At 42.7% G+C, this 21,708-nt stretch overlaps 1 protein-coding gene across 2 annotated transcripts in view; it reads right to left on the bottom strand.

The window, feature by feature from the left end:
- ARHGEF28 (Rho guanine nucleotide exchange factor 28) overlaps positions 1-21,708 on the bottom strand; it is a 284,777-nt gene that overhangs the window by 81,776 nt on the left and 181,293 nt on the right. The window contains exon 1 of one of the 2 annotated variants that reach the window (XM_030322972.1): positions 19,801-20,147. The exons of the other annotated variant lie outside the window; for it this stretch is intronic. Coding sequence (XP_030178832.1) covers positions 19,801-19,885 — 85 coding nt within the window. The 5' untranslated portion in view covers positions 19,886-20,147. Of the gene's footprint in view, positions 1-19,800; positions 20,148-21,708 lie in introns of those variants that run through there. 2 annotated transcript variants of the gene reach the window in all.

Here is a 21,708-nt window from a genome sequence, read left to right as displayed (position 1 = left end):
ACTACAACCCCTGGATTCCACTCCAGTGTCTGGGCTCCATACCCTTTACTAACAGACCTAAAATAGTACAATGTCCAGTAGTTCTGTACAGCCTGACTGTGCACACTCTTAAAGAGAATGTTGCTATTTTAATTACAGAATTGTTTTCACTTGCTTCTATGCTCTCAGCTTTGTTACAAATAGATGAGGTTGCTTAAAGTTGAATCCCAAAGAGAGCGGTGCAACCATATTTGTAGGGAACCTAAGGTTGAAGGCAATAAAACACAGTGGAGCCAGAATGCTTCATTTCCTGTGACTGTGGTTAAATTACTTAATGTCCCAATACCTTAACAGAGTTTCTTCTTCTATAAAAGCTGATCTTCATCGTGCTTTCCCTGTCATAGGGTATGAGGGTTACAGGAGTTCAAACATGTAAGGCACTAAACACATGCCTAGCATTTAGCAAGAGGTCAATAAATATTAATTGTCACTGATACTATATTCCGTTATTAATAGCTACTTCAAGCATGTTCAATGTGAGATTATTGATACTAACCATAAGGTATAGTACTAATTATATTAATAATACTCTCTTAGTGCTATATTAATAATAGAACACCCATGTCTGTAAATGACTCTAATAGTGTGGATTCAAAGTTTTATTTATAGCAAATGTCATCTTCCCTGACACTCCAGCAAGTGTTCTAGAGTGGGTACAAAATGAATAGTGTTGCCATTTCACCAGAAATGGCAATGATCTCCCTGCCCGTCCTATCTGTATCATAACATATAACCCAGGTAAGCCCATGAGAGTGCATGAGAAAATGAAAAAAAAAAATTATTAACTGTTGGGCTGATGTACTAGGATAAAAAATTGTTCTTTCTTAGAAACTGCTGGATGACATTATGCAAGTGACAAAAATACATCAATTGTATGAGCCAAACGGCATCAGCTTTAGATTCTATTTCTTAACCTACCTGTTCACCACAGAAGACCAAAATGAAATTTCATCAAGCTCCTTAAGTAAATATACAGTGTAAATGGGACGCATTTTCTTACATCCATAACGTCTTCTTTTATCAATTTACTTAAATAGCTAACACACACCCACAAATTCTTCACAAGCGTAATCTTCATGATCAATTACCATACACTTTCATTGTAATTACACAAAATTTTTAAAAAAGCATGTTCCAAAGATTATAAATCAAGAACCTGACAAAACACTTTCAATGTGTTCTGAAGAAAATACCTGCTTATAGGTCATTTTACAGAATGTGTGAAAAACAATCATAAATAACACGCCCTCTAACTGCTCTAGAATGTTTTAAGTCCACACACTATAACGCACCTGGTATTTCTGCCACCACATTTGGGGGGCCGGTTATGCCCTTTTTTTAGCCACTTCTATCACCGGCAAATTTAAGACTTCATCGGTAACTAGACTAAGAACAAGACATTCAACAAAACAATTGCAAACAATTGATGGATTCTATCTTAAAAACATAGAACCAAAAGCAACAGCACCACAAATTGTGTGGTACCAGTGAATGTACTGACCAGTCACCCAAAAGCCATGTTATGAACTACCAAGAGAAAGAGCTTTGTTGTCAAAACTCTGACCCTCACTTCAAAGATGAGCAGAACTAAGAACTACTTTTGTTATCCTTGCATTCACCTTCCCCCCCCCGCCACCCCCCCCCCCCAAACAAATCTACCTGGCCCTATGCAGCAGGTCAGAATGTGTAAGATCAAACCAAGCAGTAAAATAAACTCCAAGATGGCCGAGTTCCTTTGGTTACTTTGACCAAACTGGGGTTTAATTTGTTTTCTTCATAATTTGACTAGTGTTTTAGAAAACGATGTCACTTGTTAACAAAGGCAGGTGCATAATCTCTTATCTCCAATTCTGAAATCGAGAAAGCTCTTAAAATCAAAACTTTTCTGTATCAATTTGGCTCACAAACATATTTGGTGCAAAATCTGACCTGAATCCATATGAGGCCATGCAGAGTTTTTATTTACCTTATCTGGTGTGAATACTCATGCATTCTGCTGCAGAAATATTACCACACTGGAGAATGGCATTGCCAGTCATATCATATATATATAAGCATTATTTCAAAAAGATCTGAAAATGCTAAATTCTAAAACCAATCTAGTCCCAGTAATTTCAAACAAGAAACGGGATCTGCTGTAAAAATTACAGCAGATATTATACCAGCATTTCCCAAGATTGTGTCATTCCTCTACCAAATTCACAATTTTGCCATAGCTACTTACTACCTGTGTTATTATATTCTCTAGTACTTGTTTTTAGATTGACTCACCTTTTTACTCTGAATACAATGATGTTTGAAAGAAACACTTAATGCTCACTATAAACAGAAAGCTAGTATTCCCCACAAAAAGCCGAAGAGAATTATACACACTAAAACCATGTAACTACCTTCTGACTAAACACAGTTGCCCATCAACGCTGACGCCCTACAAGGGCCGCTCGCTCAATGTGATGAAGGGAAATTCGCAAGGACTGGAAAGGTGGTCAAGAAGCAGTGTGCAAAATGAACTTTCTCCTTGAATCAGCAGAGCGACCAAAAGAAAAATGCAAAGCAAATACCTGCCTTATTATGTGATTCAATGCCATCTCATGTTAGGTTGGGATCCAATCTCCAAGACCAACAGTGCCCAGGAGAACTTACCCTACACTTTGGAAAAGCTGCCTAGACCAGCTCATCATCCTGTCACTCAGGTAATGACTCCACAGAGACAATCAATCTTTGTGGGGGTTGGGGGAGGGAACATAACTGTACAAAATCAGAAGACAGTAGTGACAATGGAAAATCTGCTTCCTCTCTAGATCTCTCATCCACAATCTGCCATGTAGGTTTTCTGGGTCACTCAATGCAACAATTTAGAAGACTGACCCCTAAGACTTTTTCCACAAAGCATCCAGAATCCCAACTTGCCAAAGACTATCAAAGGATAATTGGATGTAGAAATGAACACAGGAGAACAAACCAGAAGATGACACACTTACAAGATCTCCACTCCTTTATTAACTTCAACACTAGTCACCATATCTAATGAGCTTCAAACCAGAGTAAGATTTAGTAGGAAAAAAAAAAAAAAAGTCTTCAAAAATACTTTCAAATAATCACCAGCTACATATAGCCAAGTGGCTAATTTCTTTTTGCCTCAGTCATTTAAAGAAAAAAAAAAGAAATTAAAAGAAAAAAGCTACAATAGCTTTTCTTATCTTTTCAAGATTTAAGATACATTTCATACCTTTCACTTTAGTAGCAAATTAAGAGAAAAACTGCTGCCCCAAAAAAGAACATCCTTCAGATCCTTTCTCAATTAGCATACAGAAATAATTTGCAATAAGAAAATCAGCTCTTTGTTTTAAATTAGGTTCTTTTTAAAACCGTTTTTCTTAGCAAAAAGTTAACTTTACAGTTTTGTTGATAACATTTATTTTTACTGGGTAGTAAACCCAATACTTCAAAGACTGTATACAAGGTAAGCAAAACTCGATGCCCATCCAAATGGCTGCAAATTTTAACCTGGCAAAGAACAATGTACTCCAGTTTATTAAGAGCAAAGGTATTGGGCTGCTTGAATTCAAAGCCCTACTTCACCATGTATTAGCTGTGTGACCCTGGGCGAGTTACTCAACCTCTCCACACCTCCATTTCCTGATCTGTAAAACAGGTATGATAACCTATCTCCTAGGATGATCATCAGGATCAAGTGATTTAATATTTTAACTGATTGGACACGATCTGACACAAAGTAAGCCCTATATAAATGCTCGCTACTACCATACAAGTAAATGAGGTTGTATGGTTTTGATACTTTACCATAGTTTTGCTTCTTTAATAATATGATGTCTACCTTGGTTATAACTCTACATGTTTAAACCAACCCTAGGAAATTGGAATTTTCAAAACATTCCATTTCCTACACGAAGAGCTTTTAAAACGTTGTAAACTCCCATACTTCAGATTTAGCTCACGTTAAGAAATTCTGCCAAGTCCATCCTGAAAATGGCAACTAAAAAACAAAGTTAAACAACTGTCTATAAGATTTACCTCCAGCAACTCAAGCATGAAAGCTCACGAAAGAGGGGAGATTATAAAAGAACAAAGAATAAAGTCAGACAATCAGAGACAGTGTTTCCCAAGAACAAAGGAAGGATTTCAGAAACTATGATGTTCCAACATGATCAAGTGGCCTTGGGCCAGGTTCTCACTGCAGAGTGCCTAGAGAATAAACACCAACGCCAAGTGGGTCCCCAGCATTCTCATCTCCCCTTATGCTCCCTGCTTTGTAATGTGATCTATGCAACTCTACAAGGACTCCCCTGAAACAGAAGTTTGCATCAGCACTTCTTTGCTATACTAGACACTCTGGTTTGGTAACACGAGAGACAAATGTGAATAAATGTATTTCACCCACAGGGAGGGGAGCTAGAAAGGGGGAGAGGGGGAAAAGCAGCTGCAAATAACCTCTCTTGTTTCTGATATTTACAACTACCTCCAAGTGGGCAGGGAATAGTTAATAGCACGGACCAGTGCAGGGCCTCTGCAACCTGAGTTCTAATGAAATCCAACCCTCCCTCCCTAAGCTAAGGGCCTTGCAGCTTAAGGAAAATGCAGCCCAGTTGCCTGGTTATGTAAGAGACCCACACCCAGACACGAACCAAGCCGGCTAAGGCAGCCTTTTGCAAATGTGCTGCTGACCGGGTTTGGCCCACTCTGGGGGCCCAGCTCTTGCCTGCCATGGTCAGCAGAGGGCCTCTCGGTCCCGGTATCTCTTTACATTGGCCGGGCAGGTTGGTTTCTTTCCCTCACCCATTCGTTTAACTGTGCTTTAAACCCAGCAGTTGATGCATAGAGAAGGATTTATTGAGAACGACTAACCACCATGAGATGGGTAAAGGATGTTTGAGAGTTCAGTTCCCAGCACCTCCACCCCACTGAGACTGTGCCCCCAGAACTTAGTGGTCAGTTCTCCCTGCTCACCTTATGTGACCTAAGATAGCATTTGACACAGCTCATTGCTCTTTTCCCCTCTGCCTCCAGGACAAACCTACCTTCTCTCTCTCTCTCTCTCACCTTTCCTTCTCAGTCTCCCTCATCTTCTAAATTTTGGCAGGTTGCAGGGTCCTAGGATCAATCGTCACATTCCCTCTGCCTTTCTCTCTCCCTCTCCCACATCCCCTGGATCATCTAACAACATGGTCTCACAGATCACTGTACAATAATGACTCCTATAGTTTCATCTCCGACCCCAACCTCTCCCCTGAATCACAACCCTGTCCTTAACATCTCCACAGAGTTGTCCAACATCCGCGAGTGCAAAAGAGAACTCCTGACTTTCTCCCTTCTCCACGTGCTCCTCACAGTGAAGGGCAACTCTGCCTTTCCTCAGAGTCACCTTGACTGTTCTCTTTCACAACCCAACAGATCCACAGTCCGGCCTTTTTTTTCCTTCCACCTCCAGCCACTGCCCTGCTAAGGTGAGTCACCACCATCTCGTGCCCAGCCCATTGCAAGATCACTGTCCCTTTAACTGGCCCCCTCGCTTCCACTTTTCTGCCCTTGACAACCTGCCCTCTGCAACATACAAAGGCAATCTCTTTACAAAGAAAACCAAATCATGTCTTGACTCTGCAAAATTCTCCAGTAGCTACCCATCTCATTTTGAGTACAAGCCAAACTTTACTCCAAACTACTGTGCCTTACTTACTAAGATGGCTCTAGGACCCACTTTAACACGGGCAGGGCGTGTCTGAGGAAGGTATATCCCCGCACACGCAAGCAACTCGCAGACACCAACGGAGCGTTCTACAATCAAACTCAGTTCTGACACTGTCCGCCCAGAGATAACATCGGAATCCACAGGTTAAAGGCTCAGTCCTAGGAGACTGCTCCCCACCCCCGGTTCAACCGGATGCAAGTCCAGCTTGTCACCTATACTTCCGACCAACTAGCTATAAATGAGGTTGCCGTGAGCCCCTCTCCTTAGGTGTGATTAATTTGCCTGAGAGGTTCAAAGACCTGAGGATAGCATTTTACTAATTCAACTTCTGGTTTATTAGAAGAGAATATAACTCAGGAACAGCTACGTGGAAGAGATGCATACGGGACCTTCTATGTTCTCTCAGTGCAATGCTATCTGGACACCTCTTCCTGTTTTCCATCCAGAAGCTCTCTGAATCCTGGCCTCTTTGTCTCATTACATACACCTGATTGATTAAATCTTCGGCCATTGGTAGAATGCGTGGGTGGCTCAGTAAGTTAAAACTCTCACTTTGACTCAGGTCACGATCTCACGGTTCGTGAGTTTGAGTCCCGAGTCAGGCTTTGCGCTGACAGCTGGGAGCCGGGAGCCTGGAGCCTGCTTTGGATTCTGTGTTTCCCTCTCTCTCTTCTCCTCTACAGTTCGCTCTCTCTCTCTCTCTCTCTCTCGCACGTGCACATGTTCTGTCTCTCAAAAATAAACAAACATTAAAAACATTTTTTTTGGCCATTGGTGACTGAACTCAATCTTCAGCCCATTTCCCCCTCCCTGGAGGCAGGGGCGGGGCTGGGGGGCACTAAAAGTTCCAACCTTCTAATCACATGGCCCGTTCTCCTGGCAACTAGCCCCCAAATCTTAGGTCCAAAAGTCACGTCTTCATCACATTCACTACTTAGGACATTCTAAGACTTTTAGGAACTCTTTGCCAGAAACAGGAGAAAGCCCAAATATGTACTTCCTACTATAAATCACAGTATCAGACTTATCCAATCTGCCCTTTCTCCATACTCACCCAACCTCTCTGAAGCCTACTGATCACTCTACTCCAGCTACACTGTCCTTGCTATTCCACACCTCCGGCCATTTGCACTTGCTATACTCTCTACCAGGATTGTTCTTGCCCTAGATAACCAGATCCTTTGCTTCCTCACTTTCATCAGCTCCTTACTCAAATGTTATCTTATCAAACAGGCTCTCCCAGGCCATTAGGTATATAAAACAACACCTCCCCCAACCACCTGTTCTCTTTTCCCTTATACCATTAATCATCACCTAACACATTATGTATATATTATATATTGTGTTTCCTTCTACTAAAATGTAAACTCCCTCAGAACAGTGACATTGAATGCTTTCTCCACTATATCCCCAGGGCCTAGAACTATGTCAAGTACATAAGAGATACTTAATAAATATTATCTGAAGGCGTGAATACTCTTCATTAAGAAGAGAAACCTTGTACCAGGTACAACTAAGAGACTATTCCTCCCCCACCTGACAAATTTCCTCAGATTCTGGAAGTTTTCTTGCGAGCTGCTCAGCTGTTCTTGCTCTACACCTGGTTGTGAGGGGAGTATTGCTTTCTTATTTTTTCCATTCATTCCTTCATTCCCTTTTCCAACATTTACTGAGTGTCTACTGAATACCAGCCACCGTGCTACCTGTTGGGCCCAGCCCAGGTCCCTCAGCCTCCATCTCAGGCTCTTAAAAACATCTTTAAGTACAGTCATTATAGACCACTTCCCCAGGAGGTCCCCTAACCAGGCTCTAAACAGCCACGAGCTGTTCTCCTTCTCTGAGCCCTTCCTGCCCGTTCCCTCTGTGTTTTGTCCTATCTGATGTACCACACTCTGGAGACAGAAGTTTTATTTCGTTCCTCCTGGTAGGACAAGCAACTTCCTGGTGGGGGTCTGAGCTAAAAACAGATTCTCCCATTGTGCCGAACCCTGCAGGTGGCAGGCGCTTCCTGTGCAACACCATCCGACGTGCCCGTGCCCGCGGGCAGAGGCAGCCCAAGAATTCCTCTTTCTTCTCTTTATTTTAAAAACCGGGTGATCACTCTTTTATTAAAGGAACAATGGACGATCAGGCAGATTTGCAAGGTAAAGGTACTAGAAAGATCAGGGGAAAGAAAGCCAAAACATTAAAGTGGAGAGAAGAAAAACACTAGGTACTCCAAGAATCAGCATCTATTAAACACCTGCTCTATAACAGGTAATTATACGAGATAACACTGCTATTACAGCTCACACTGATACGATGCTTTCTCTAAACCAGGCACTCTATCATTTCCATTTAATGGCTCATTGGATCCTCAGAACGATCCTTTGAAACAGTACTATTTCTTATTTCCATTTTACAGAGTAAGAAACCGTGGTGCCATTTAAATAACTTCCCCAAACTAGTCAACGGCAGCTCCACGCAGGCACTCTGCTAGCTGGTTCAAAATACTTTATTTAATAACTGGGCTTACTGAGTATCCCACTTGAGCTAAATAAAATGGCATTTCAGCAATGTCTGGCATTTTCCCATCAGGAACTTTCATTAATGTGTTACAATATGACTTGTGCCTACGTGTGTTTGTTCACTTCCTGAGCCCATGCTTTCTGCCTCTGTAGATCTGCTGCCGGAATAAGACAGTCTGAGTCTCGCTGAGAAAACATTCATAGAACAGTAAGTAGAGGATTTCATTTTGTTCAGCCACACAACAACGTACAAGGTAACTGAGAGCAAGACTGGAAAGATACACGGAGATGTTAGCTGCTCTCTTCTGGGTAATGGAGTACAACAAAGTGGCTTTTAATTTCAACTCTTCACTTTCCAGATTTTCTCGAGTTCTAACAGTAAGTAACGGTTTTTACATGTAAAACAAAGGAAGAAATAGGCTGTGTCTTAAAAATGTGCCGATGTGAAAGAACGGCTGCAGAATCTCAGGCAAAATACCAGGTAATCGGTAAACCGACCGTATCAGATAATACCCATGTAAATGCATTAATTGGAAGTGTTTTCTGCAGGAGTACATAGGACTGTTCTGGCCCATCTGCGAGCCCAACTCTCCCTAGCCACCTAAGATGTTACCGTGTTAGCTTTGTAGACAAGGAAGGTGAGGCCCAAAGAGAATGACTAACCCACTAAAGCTATTAAGTGACAGAACCAGAATGCAAATGGTGCCCAATGAGACAGCCTTTCTCACTGCAGCACCCTAGCCCCTGATTCCCAACTTGAAAGAGAACTTTTGCCGAATTCTGAAACTTACAGACCCTTTCTGTCAATGGTCTCTGAGTGTTCCACAAGGATGAATAACACTCACCGTCCTAAGTGAAAAGGAACATTTTCAGGGCTAGACTGCCATTTATCTCCTTGCTTATTCTTCCTCTAAGTTTCTCTTAGGATTTTCCTGATATTAGTCTTGGCCTGGAAAAATCTCTTGGCCTCATCCTTCTGAGTTGGACTTGAGGTTACAGAAAAGAGCCATCCACATTCTAAAATTATCCCCAGCCCAGGAATTTCCTGTGGGTCATAATGTAAAATGAAGTTACTCGAAGATGTACGTGTACACCAAGGCATGCCTGGGAGAATGCAGGGAACCTCTATCTACCAAAATAGAGTGGTTCTAACGTTGATCCAAATGCCTACTTCATTCTCAGAACTTCCTCAGCCTCCTGGGATCCTGTGAAAGAAAAGGGAGCCCTGGGATAAGATCAGACCTCTCGACCTATTCTGTTAACAATAAGAACTGAGGACAAAAGTCAAGGGATTCCAAAGGTGCTGAGGTGAAAGCTGTTTTTCTAGCCCTCTCCCTCAGAACAACAATTTAAAAGCCTTTCTAAATAACAAGTTACAACTTGGTACTCTAAAATCAGATCCTAAAAGAAGCCCTATTCTGCTGTTCTGAAAGACCTCATTATCAAAATTATCCAAGAAGAGAATAGGCCTTTTCCTGGTCATACACCAGAGGCACGGGGGGGGGGGGGGGGGGGGGGGGATGCAGAGAAGGTTGAAGAGAGCAAGAAAACATTGTTCTTAGAGAACAGTAACAATTTTCTCCCAAATCTTTCCAAGTTCTCATTCCTAATTATAGTAACACAAAGTAGCCTTTAAGAGCACCTATGTTTATGTGTGCAAAAGCAGTTTAACTATGTAACTTTTTTCCACCCTTTCCACCCTGGCTTCTCCCAAGCTATCTGGGACATGTTCAGTCATGTGTTGTGATTAGACTTAACCAGCAATTCCTTTCCTTTTTTAAAAATTTTTATTTTTTTTTAAGTCATCTCTACGCTCAACATGGGGCTCGGCCTCGAGACCCTAAGATCAAGAGTTTCATGCTCCTCCGACTGAGCCAGCCAGGTGGCCCAGCAATTCCTTTCCTTCTTGATGTAGCTGAGGCCTAAATCAAGTTAGTCTACACAAAGGAGCACTAAGTAAACCGAAGGGGAAAAAAAGGAGCACATATCATACAACCACCAGGACAGAAGTGAAAGACGTCAAATAAACTGGCAGGACTTTGACGAGACCTTTCCTGTTAACTGTAGAGAAAAAATACAAACTAACTGATCAGGAAGATGCTCCTATATGTCATCATCACAAGAAACCCTATGAATAATTCATATCCTGGATTATCTTATAGAAAAAAAAAAACCAATGGCACATAAAAATGATTATATCCACTTCAGAAGTCACACGGAGCTCCAATTCTCCAGCACCCATCTGTAGAGCTATGTGTTTTTGTCCCACTTAACATCCCCAAAAGTAACTAAGTTCCACTACCAAAAAGGAACTATGTTAATGAAATGGAGAATTCTCCACTAAAACGTAAATCCTTTCACTTTTGGGGGAGATGAATGACATTAGTTTCAGGTGAATAACAAGGATTTGATATTTGTATATATTGCAAAATGCTCACAATAAGTCCAGTTAACATCCATCGTCATACACATATTTTTTCTTGTGATGAGAACTTTTAAAATCTACTCTCTTACCAGCTTCCAAATACCTCTCACTTATTTTTGTGTGCTCAACAACATGTCGATTGAATGAATGAATCCATCAATCAATCAATGATGAAAGCCAAGCACTGCTTGGCATTCCTCCTAACTGTTCTGGGTTTCTCCCAGATGGGAAACTCTACTTGATTTCTGAAAGGATTCAGAATTCTGAGCAACTCTGGAAACCTCTGGGTAAATTAGTATGAATGATAGCTGGATATGACATTTGTTAGAATTCATAACGGGGTTTTCATTGGCAGGGACAAAAGAGATCAAAGAAATGAGACATGTGGTTTCCTTGCCTGGGGGGATCTCAGCGTTGATGGGCTTTCGTACTTCCACATGGGGCTCTGAAGGAGACCACCTTGCAGACTGCCCCACACCATCACAAGGGAAACCACTGCCAAGAACACTTAGTGGGAGAGTGAGGTCAGGCAGCAGGGCCAGCTTTCCCGAGCTGCTCCCACTTGCCTAAGTGGGGGGAATGGGTCCCTAAGATCCTACAGGCCTGTGAGAGGAGTATTAATGGCTGAGTAGAGTACTTGTGGCTTGCCACGGACCAGCCCCGGCACCAAGGAAAGGACCCTGGAGCAGATATCTCTAGAGGAACACCCGAGCCAGCAGCCCGGGACAGAGATCCCAAGTTTTAAATAGTATAACAAGGATGAGGCCAAGTCAGTGAAGGAGAAGTCACCAGGAGAAATCTAGACTAACACCAGGGAGAGGATACAGTTGCAGGATATTGGTCAAAGATGTCATGGCACCCCATAAAAAACATTCATGCCTTAGGGAAGAGCCCAGGCCAGCAGATCTGTAGCAGACACCAGGAGGACACACGGGACATTCAAAAATTAGGCCTCTTCTAAATGCCCCCATCCTCACCAGAAAAATCACATTCTATAGCAGCTTAGCCAGAAAGAGGAGGATCAGAAAGAAATTGGATAAACTGGATATTTTACTTGGAGAGACTGAACAGCGAAAATAATGGTTTCTATTATTGCATCATACCAAGTTTTCTGTATTAGACTAAAATACATCCTTTCCCCTCCCCACCGTCTGGAGTATAGGACTTCATAACAATATCAGATCTATTACAGGCAAAATAAAGGAACCAAGACAAAATGAAAAAGTATCTGAGTATAGTGTGAGTAAATCTGTGCCAAAATATGCTTTAAATATTTACTGCCTGCTTTCTGTGATCCAAGCAGTAGAGTTGTGAAAACAGGTCACCCGACTCTGTCCTCAAGGAATTCACTGTCTTAGCGCGAGACATTCAATACTAGCTGCAACGCACTAATGAAGGGGCTATTATAGAAACATGCAAAAGCCAAAGTGGCAAGGATAAGTTTACTGCAGCATCATTCGTAATAGCCAAATTGTGGAAGCAGCCCAGCTGTCCATCAGTTGATGAATGGATAAAGAAGATGTGCTGTATATACATAATGACTATCACTCAGCCATTAAAAAGAATGAAATCTTGTCATCTGGAACAACATGGATGGAGCAAGGGGTTATAATCCTTAGCAAAGAAAGTCAGAGAAAGACAAATGCCATATGAGCTCGCTCATATGTGAAATCTGAGAAACAAAATAAATGAGTGAACAAAAACGACAGACAAATCAAGAAACAGACTCCACAGGGCACCTGGGTGGCTCAATGGGTTAAGTGTCTGACTCTTGATTTCAGCCCAGGTCTGATCTCATGGTTCATGGAATCAAACCCCGTATCAGGCTCTGTGCTAACAGTGAGGAGCCTGCTTAGAAATCTCTTACTCCCTCTCTCTGCCCCTCTGCCTGCCTGCCTCTCTCTCTCTCTCTCTCTCTCTCTCTCTCTCTCACACACACACACACACAAATAAAAAAATACATTAAAAGAAAGAAAGAAAGAAAGAAAGAAAGAAAGAAAGAAAGAAAGAAAGAAAGAAAGAAAGAGAGTTCTAACTACAGAGAACCAACCGATGGTTACCAGAGGGGAGGTGGATGGATGGATGGGGGAAATAGGAGATGGGGATTAAAGAGTACACTTATTATAATGAGAAAATAAATTCTAAAAATTTTTAAGAAGAATGATGAACTCAGGGAATTCAGAGGTCTTGCAGAAAACAAAAAAAACCCTTCAAGCTGTGTCTTACAGAACGAGTTGAGAGATTACATATATAATCTCATAAAAATAAAAGAGGGAGAGAAAAGACTTACTGAAAGCATGTGAGGACATGTCACAGAACCAAGGGAATTTAACAACCAAGCCTTGAGAGGGAGGCACCTGGGCCACAACAGGACCTCAGAGAAGAGAGCAAGGGCCTGGAACCTAGCAGGACCTTATCACGCAACTGCTTCTCTCTTTACACGTAGTCCTCAGGGTTTCCTCCTACCACAGACTGCTTTCTCCCAGCAAACAGCCTCTACTCCCACCTTCCAGCACTGTCTCTCCTGAAAGGCGCTATGTCCCTCCTAACCCCAATCTGAAGAATCCCAAAGAGGGACTCTCAATGACCAAGGAGAGGCGCTATGATTGGTTCAGTCTGAGTGGGATGATGCCCAGCCCACCGCATCGAAGAAGGCAAGATCACATGAGAAGGTGCCAGCATCATTTGGACCTATGGCCAGAGCAGTGGAGGGGCCACCCTCGAAATAATCTGAATGTTCAGCAAAGGGAAGGAGGACGGTAGGCAGACAAGAATAATTATCTAGGCCAACGCAACATTTGCCGTCACTCTTCATGTCCATAACCCCAGGAGTCAACAGTGTATGAGTCTGGGATATGTTCCATCACTTAAATACATTCTTTGTAGTCTGACTCTGCCCCTTTGGAGGGATCACTTACCTATTAAAACCCCACCAGGTCACCACAGGCTATTAAAATGACAACCCTTTCAAACCAACATCCCTCAGCTTGAACTGCTCTCTTTGCCTTGAACTTCAACAGTAATTTTTCCTGACTTCTATGGGATTTATCACTTTCTGCCTTAATATATCTGAATAAACAACTACTAGTTCTTGCCCCAAAGTTCAGAGGTAGGGAGGAGTCCCTAACCATGGGGTAATAAATTGGAATAGTTCCTCCCTTCTACTTACAGGGATTAGTGTAGAAATCACCTCGCCCAAGAATTTAAACCACCCCCCCAAAAAAAGAAAAAAAAAATCAGTTTCAAATATGTGGCCAAGTATTTGTTTAACTAAAGGGAGCCATGAGGCTCCCTATGTTGTTTGGCAAGGGGCTCGTAACTGGCATCCTTTCCTCTGCCGACCAAGGTTTCCAAGCAGACTCTGAAATTAAAACCGCCCTGCTCTCCAGTTAGACAGTATCTTCATTGTGAACCAACAAAATCTTAGCAGGTTATGTCACCTTCAATAAAATGTTTCTCTTCCTCAATAAGGATTTCTGTGGTGACCTATTCCCCCGATGGTGGTCAGGCATCCTTTTGGGGAATTCCAGAACTGAAAACACACAGGCACACGGAAGTCTACACGTATGTTCAAAGAAACTTCGTGAAAGGAAGAAAGGAAAACATGGACCAGAACGAGTAAGGCCGTGATATCCAAGTCATTCGCCTTTAAAAATTACCTTTCAACCTGTTGAAATGTCATCATACTTTGAACACTCACTGCATCAGGGGATTATTTTTCAGGCTATGTACCTGCCCTCCTCAATGAGCTCACAGGAAAGGCCCAAACAGTGCTGGGATGATTCTGTCTCCATTGCCAGCAAACTCACTCCCTCTAACTTCATCTTTCTGTCTGAGACAAACCTGTGAACTTTCCAGGACACACTGGAAGCTCCCCCATCCCATCCTCTTCTCAAGGCACCCTGCCTCTTTCTCTCCTCAGCCCAGCACCCAGCGCGGCACACATCTGTTCATCTCTTCCCACCCAAACGACAATGTGTGGCACTACTATATGCATAAGGGAACGGATCTACGAAGACGTAGAAACCCCTCTACCACTTTGCTCCTCCCGGGTTTTCACTGCTACTTCTCTTTCTAGTCAATGATTCACAGAAGAGGGAGTAGCTAATATGGCGAGACAAAATGGCACCCTTTGAATGTAGGGAGCTACTCACGGAAGTTCTCCTCCACCAAGAGGGGTACAACAACCCGAGAGGAACGAAACCTCTCAAGTCAATGTCCTTGATGTAGGACTGGCTCTTCACTTATTAGCTCTGATCTTGGACCCCTCATTTCCCTATTGTGAGCCTCACAGCCCCCAACAAATAAATGAAGCAGATAACTGCACCTATTTAACATACAGATCTTTTACAAACTAAGTCGCGTGAAAAACACTTTATCTGGACATCACTTGTGTATTCACTCTCCTTTTTCCACCATTGGTTACTGTTCCCTGCACTTCCCAGCACAGCCACAGGAATCACTTTAAAACTCATTGAGCTTCAGTTTCCTCGCTTGGAAGCCAGACGTAGCAGCCACCTTACAGAGTTATTTCGAGAATCAGGTATCATTTATGTAGGGCGCCTACCACAGCTTAGTTAACAGTGGCTATGATGATTAATTAAGTGCCACACAAATCTTATTTTGACTATAGCTACAGAAAACATGGTACTGTCTAAGCTCTCCAAGGCTGTGAAGCTTTCTGATAGGCACTGCCTCCTTTGGCAACGCCAGACCAGTTTTTCACGAGCAAACAGGGGGGCAAAAGCCCTCTTTCATACTTTGTGTAATTAGAGAGGCACAGGACATAGGCTGGAGTAGGAGAGTGTGACAGAAGTTGCCTAAGTGGATGAAACGCACAAAGAACAGTTGAACATTTTCTGGGCCCTGGTGATGCGAATTAAAGAATACATCTTAAAGACTGAAGAATAATTATGGTTAACTTAGGTAAGGTCCAATCCCTGGATTTTTTCACCTTTGATTTATAAACATTAATTTCCTTGGTTCAATCTCCTACCGAAACTAATGAAACAAGAGTCCAGGCATTCCTCGAGTCTCTGAAGCAGAACGGTCAAGGATTCTAGCCCACCCCAATCATTAACCACACGGCTCCCAGTACAGCCTGTCCTGGTCATGAAATGACAAGGGGCAACTTTCAAGAATCCCAGGATACTTCTGAGGCAGCTTGTTTTTTTAAATGCTTTCACCCTCCGCTTACATCGTCACATTCCCTTCTAGACGTGGCCATTTCCAAAGGTACTGCTTCTAAGTTAGTCCTTTTCTCTTCCATGCTGACAGCATGAGGGGAAGAAAGCACTATATTCACTTTTCAGTGGATGTAGGTATTGGTGGGTTTCTGCTCATCTCGCTTTCCTGTTTTTACCAAACCTTCTCTATTTTCCCAGCTCTCTGAACAAGCCAGGAATGTGTATGTGTGTCTATTAGAGAATGGTGATAATAAGGACAAGATGGAGTGTTAAAAGACAGAATACTAACTAGGGGGATCAGGACAGAGAAATCAGAGTGAATAAAAGAGACTATTTCTGGGGTGCCTGGGTGGCTCACTTGGTTAAGCAGCCAACTTCGGCTCAGGTCATGGTCTCATGGTTCACGAGTTCAAGCCCTGCATCGGGCTTTGTGCTGACACCTCAGAGCCTGGAGCCTGCTTCACATTCTAGGTCTTTCTCTCTCTCCTCTCTCTCTCTTTCTCTCTCTCTGCTCCTTCCCTGCTTGTGCAGTCTATCTCAAAATAAATATTTACCAAAAAAAAACAAAAAAACAGTATTACCAACAAAATACAAGAAGTTTGCTAATAAGGCAGAAATCCCAAGTCTCCAAACCTCCTTCCTGACCTCCCAAGTGACCAGAACTTAGCTTCTAAGAATGATGTCGGTGATAACTAGAAGAAAGAGCAAGAAATACAAGCCACCTTAGTTTTAAAGACCGATGATAATTAGGTCACCCTACAAGAGACCAGAGACCACAGTTCTGGCACAAACAGGCCACTGGGCTGAAAAAAATCCAGCTTCCTGGTGTTTCTTCCAGTATACAGACATAGCATGCCCAGGTGTTGTGAGATGTGCCATCCATCCTTAGTGCTAAGATCCCTGTAAGCAGGGACAGTACCTGTCGGGTTCACCACTTTGCCCCACCTTCTACGACAATGCCTGCTATTCTGGAAATGCCTGTTGAGCACATAATTCTCCATCACTTCACCTCTTTGGGCCCATAACCCTCATCTATAAAACGAGGCAGGGAGACCAGGTCACCTCTAAGGCATATGGTTCTGGGACTCTGTCGAGCCAACACTGCAGTGTGACCAAACCCACTCTTCACAACTAGGCCGTCATCATTTAAGTGTATTTATTTTGAGAGAGAGAGAGAGAGAGAGAGAGAGAGCGAGAGCGAGCGAGCATGCACACATGCACAAGCAGGGGAAAGGCACAGAAAGAATCCCAAGCAGACTCTGCACTAACAGCACAGAGCCCGACATGGGTACGTGATCTCACAAACCATGAGATCATGACCTGAACTGAAATCAAGAGTTGGATGCTTAACCAACTCAGCCACCCAGGCGCCCATGGGCCATCATCATTTAATGAAAAAAGCAAGCAGGAGACACAGACGATTCTCTGCTACCAATTTTATTTCCACTTGTCATTTATTATCTGCAAGTAGTTTATGATTTTCGAATCCCAAGTACCAGCTTTCACTTTAACTGAGTTTAACATAGCTATGTTGTGACTTTTTTGCTGTACCTCACACTGGCTGTGTTCCAATTTTAGATTTCAAAGGGCAGCGTGATTAATGTGTGCCCTGCACCCCCAGTGGACTCACAAACTTCTCCACCGGCCTCCTCATCGTTAATCCCACATCTCTCCCGGTTGTGAGGCTATGCAGGTCCCCAGAAACACAGACATCCACTCAGTCTGCCAGGCACAAAAACATACGAAGATTATTCCCCAAGGTGGAATGAGGTTAAATGAGCACAAAGATCTAATAATCCTACAGAACAGCAACCTGCCTTCAAGCAGTTCTCACCATACCAGAGTAACGCTCCCAAGAATTAATGACATAGTGTATCTTCCCACTTTAAGTAATTTAGAAGTTTATAAAAATTATTCTGGGTGGTGGGGGGCGCTTGGGTGGCTCAGTCAGTTAAGCATCCGACTTCGGCTCAGGTCATAATCTCACAGTTTGTGAGTTGGAGCCCCACATCGGGCTCTGTGCTGACAGCTCAGAGCCTGGAGCCTGCTTCACATCCTGTGTCTCCCTGTGTCTCTGCCCCTGTCCAGCTCACTCTGTCTCTCTCAAAAATAAACATGAAAAACATTTTTTAATTATTTGGAAGTAATTTCAAACTTCCAGACAAGTTAGAAAAACAGCACAAAGAACACCATTATATTATCGTTACCCAGATTTACCTATTGTTAACATTTTACTCCATTTTCTGTATATGCCTGAGCTTGCTTTTACATGCACGTGCTTGTGCTCTCTCTTAGGTAAAGTTTTTCCTCCTGAACGATTTAATGGTAAGTTGCATTTATCATGGTCCCTTGACCCAAAGAAGAAATTAAGTTTTAAAACTCAAACAGAAAAGTGGAATGTTGTACAACAGTTTTTTGTGTTTTTTTTTTTAAATTTAACGTTTATTTATTTTTGAGACAGAGAGAGACAGAGCATGAACAGGGGAGGGTCAGAGAGAGGGAGACACAGAATCTGAAACAGGCCCCAGGCTCTGAGCTGTCAGCACAGAGCCCGACGCAGGGCTCGAACTCACGGACCGCGAGATCATGACCTGAGCCAAAGTCGGCCGCTTAACGGACTGAGCCACCCAGGCGCCCCTGTACAACAGTTTTTAAGTCCCCAGTACGAGATTTTCAAGGATGGTAGCAGAGCCGTAAGGGGACTTTGTTAAGGTTGAGGCTTTCTACCACCCCTGGATGTCTAACCAATGTTAATCCTGGGGGTGGCCTTGACCCCAGCCAAAGAGAAAGGGGACACACACACACACACACACACACACACACACACACACACAATATCACCCCTCTATTTTATTTTAGAAGGAAAAAGGTCCTTGAGGCAAACCAGCTATGTTGACAACTGCCAGCCTCCATTTTTCTCAGCAAAAATTTGCCCAGGGTGATTCCGTAGGTCACCCTGTTCTAGAGAATACAGAATTCTGCTCCCTAACAATGCTACAGGGACAGTCCACTTTCAGAAACAGCTCTTCTGCCTTCAAGCTCATGAAAATGTTCCCTTGTCCTTGAATTAAAAACATAACCACATAACTCCCCACATAAGATAAGGGGCAGAATGGAGGACTACCTTTCCTGCTCTGGTAAACCTCAGAAAACAACAGGGCCGGGGATGGTGCAGTAAATACTCAGGATACCTCACTGCACCCTAACACTAACTTGTCCCTTGATTTCCAAGGACTGTACGATAAGAATGAGTTGCAAGGGGGAATAAGTGGTATAAACTGACTGCGTTATTAATCATGCTACAAATAAATGACTTTTCCTCCGACAGTAAAGCGTTTTGTACTCTTGGTAATTACTAATAAACTTTTTAATGTAGGACTATATCCCCTGGAGATACACAGGCTTTCTTGTTTAAATCGCTTCCTTAAAATCCCTTTCTTAGAACGACTATCAAATCAACAGTATAAAATGGAACACTTTTCTTAGGTAAAGAATTAAAAACAAACACAAACAAAAAAACCACCCACTTGAAAACAAACACCAAAGAAGCAGAAACTGGATACTGAATATGTACACAGTTCTTTAAATCAACAGGACTCTCCATTATCAAGGTAACTCCAAGGTAACTCCGATAAAGTGAGTCTGAAACAGTTACCTTGTACTAAACTCCCCGCACGCACTTTTTTTTTTTTAAAAGAGAAGTGCACGTGCATAATTCAGCACAAAGGCAGAGTCAAAGTGAAAGGAACCTAAGAACCAGCAGGTTTACCTCAGAAGCCTATCTGCAAAGTATTTTGAGAGTTAGAGTTTTATAAAGACATGTATAAACTTGCAGTTCATCAGACAACAGTCTGGCAAAGCAATGAGGAAAAGAAAGGTAAGAATACGAAAACCCCTGGCGTGGCTCTGAGGGAAATAAAAGATTCCGGGATCTACCTTGCTTGGACGCCCTCCGCCGAATCTTCATTTTGGGGAAGGAAGGCCATGAGTAGTTAAAGGGGGAGTCCGAGTCCGAATCCATCTTTTTGTTTTGCTTAAATCAACAGATTCAACAGGAGAGACTCAGGAAGAACTGTGGGCGTCCCCCGCCAGGAGGCGAGTCTACCGTGTGATGTCAAAGGAAGGAATGGGGCTGGGTGAAAAGCTCCCGAACACGGGGAGGGAGAGGCAATAAACGTTTTGCTTCCTTCAGGCGTCCAGGCATGTAGACTGAGAAGGAGGCTGTAAATATTAAAGCCAAACGAAGGAAGTGAAAAAGGAGAGAGAGGCAGCTAAGGGTTGTACTGGTACATCACAGTCCAGTTATTCAAAAGGTCACTGGGAGCAAATGAATCATTAACTCCCCTCTTCTTGTGGCTGGAAATGGAAATTAAGAAGAAAGGTAACTGAATTCAAAGAGAGCGGCCTGTGCTTCAAGAAAAGCCTCCAAATGCACTTGTTTTGTTCTGGAGCTGGAGTATCGTTTACAGAAAAGCCACCCTGCACAGTGATGTAAAGGTTGAGGTTTACAAGTGCGGACAGCCAGAGAGCTCAATACACAGGCAAATAAAAGCCATCACACTCAAGGCGAGGAGTTTTCCAGAGCAATCTGTTCTTTCATAGCATTGACAGTGTCGGCAGATTTTCAGATTCTAGGGCCGAAACACCTCTGATAATTCATTTAACAATCTAGTCTCCCTACACTTTTAATGCTACAGTGGCTGGAAGCTTTTACTGTTACAGGCAATTCTACTCATTAAATACATGCAAAGTCCTCTACTAGTGTTCAGCACAATTGGGGCATTCTTCAGCTGTCACTAAATTTGGCTTCAATCTTAAGGATTGGGGTACCTTTAGAGCTTGGCTCTAACCCTAAAGTCCCTCTCAACAGAGCTAGTGACTAAGTTACCACAAACCAAGAGTTCCTACAGGTTCCGCTTAACGAGCCTCTGGTAATTAGCATTCAGTACAAGCCCATCACCACCTCCACCTAAACCGAACACTATGCAGTCACTTCCCTGCTCTCCACAAGCACACTGATACATGGGACCCACAGAAGTTCAAGCAAAGCAGCCAAGAGCTGTGGCAGAAAAAAAAAAAACACACGCCAAGTCTCAGAGGGGAGCCTCTTCTAAGCATTTATTTTGTATTATTGATAGCAGGAAATGGTGTGTTTTCTTTTGTGACGTCATCTGCCACCCAAATAAACTAAGACTGTGGAAACGATATGAAGGCCTGCATGACTCTGCAGATCTGAAGCGTAGCAATAGGTGTCGTAATTAATATTCCTTTTCACCACAATTATTTCCCAAATTGTTGACTTGATCATGCCACGCTGTCAGAAAGAGGTGCGTAATCTGCTCCATAATAGCTAATCCCGTCTGATTGGCTGGGGAGTAGGTGAGAGGGCCAGATGGAACTGGATCAAGGGGAGAAACCATTTAATTTCCAATTCAAATCAAAATTAGAATTACATGAATCACGGTTGTGTTTTTATATGGTTTGCTACATAAATACCACATACAAATATAACCAAATGCAACTAGGAGACAGTTGTAAGCATTACAACGGAGTCAAAATAAACATTAATACATGTTTTACTTCGTGGCCTTTTATTTGAAAAATACTTCTCTTAATTAGCTAGGTGCAATTCTAAGAATAAATTATTCTCAAGCCTTGTACCAGGTTAGAGAGTTTTAGTCCACATGGATCTTGAGCAAGAAAATAAAATCTTGAAGGTGAGTGTTTCTATTCATTCTCTAAGTTTTAAAGCTTAGAAACGTGCCAGGGACACTGTGGGCATATGATGAATGAATGATGTACACTTACTTAACCTGTGGATAGAGAAGCTTTACATGTCATTCT

Source organism: Lynx canadensis, chromosome A1 (assembly GCF_007474595.2).
Source record: "Lynx canadensis isolate LIC74 chromosome A1, mLynCan4.pri.v2, whole genome shotgun sequence".
Taxonomy (NCBI): Eukaryota; Metazoa; Chordata; class Mammalia; order Carnivora; family Felidae; genus Lynx; species Lynx canadensis.
The sequence above is the reverse complement of the archived record's forward strand: the minus strand, read 5'-3'. Positions and strand labels throughout refer to the sequence as shown.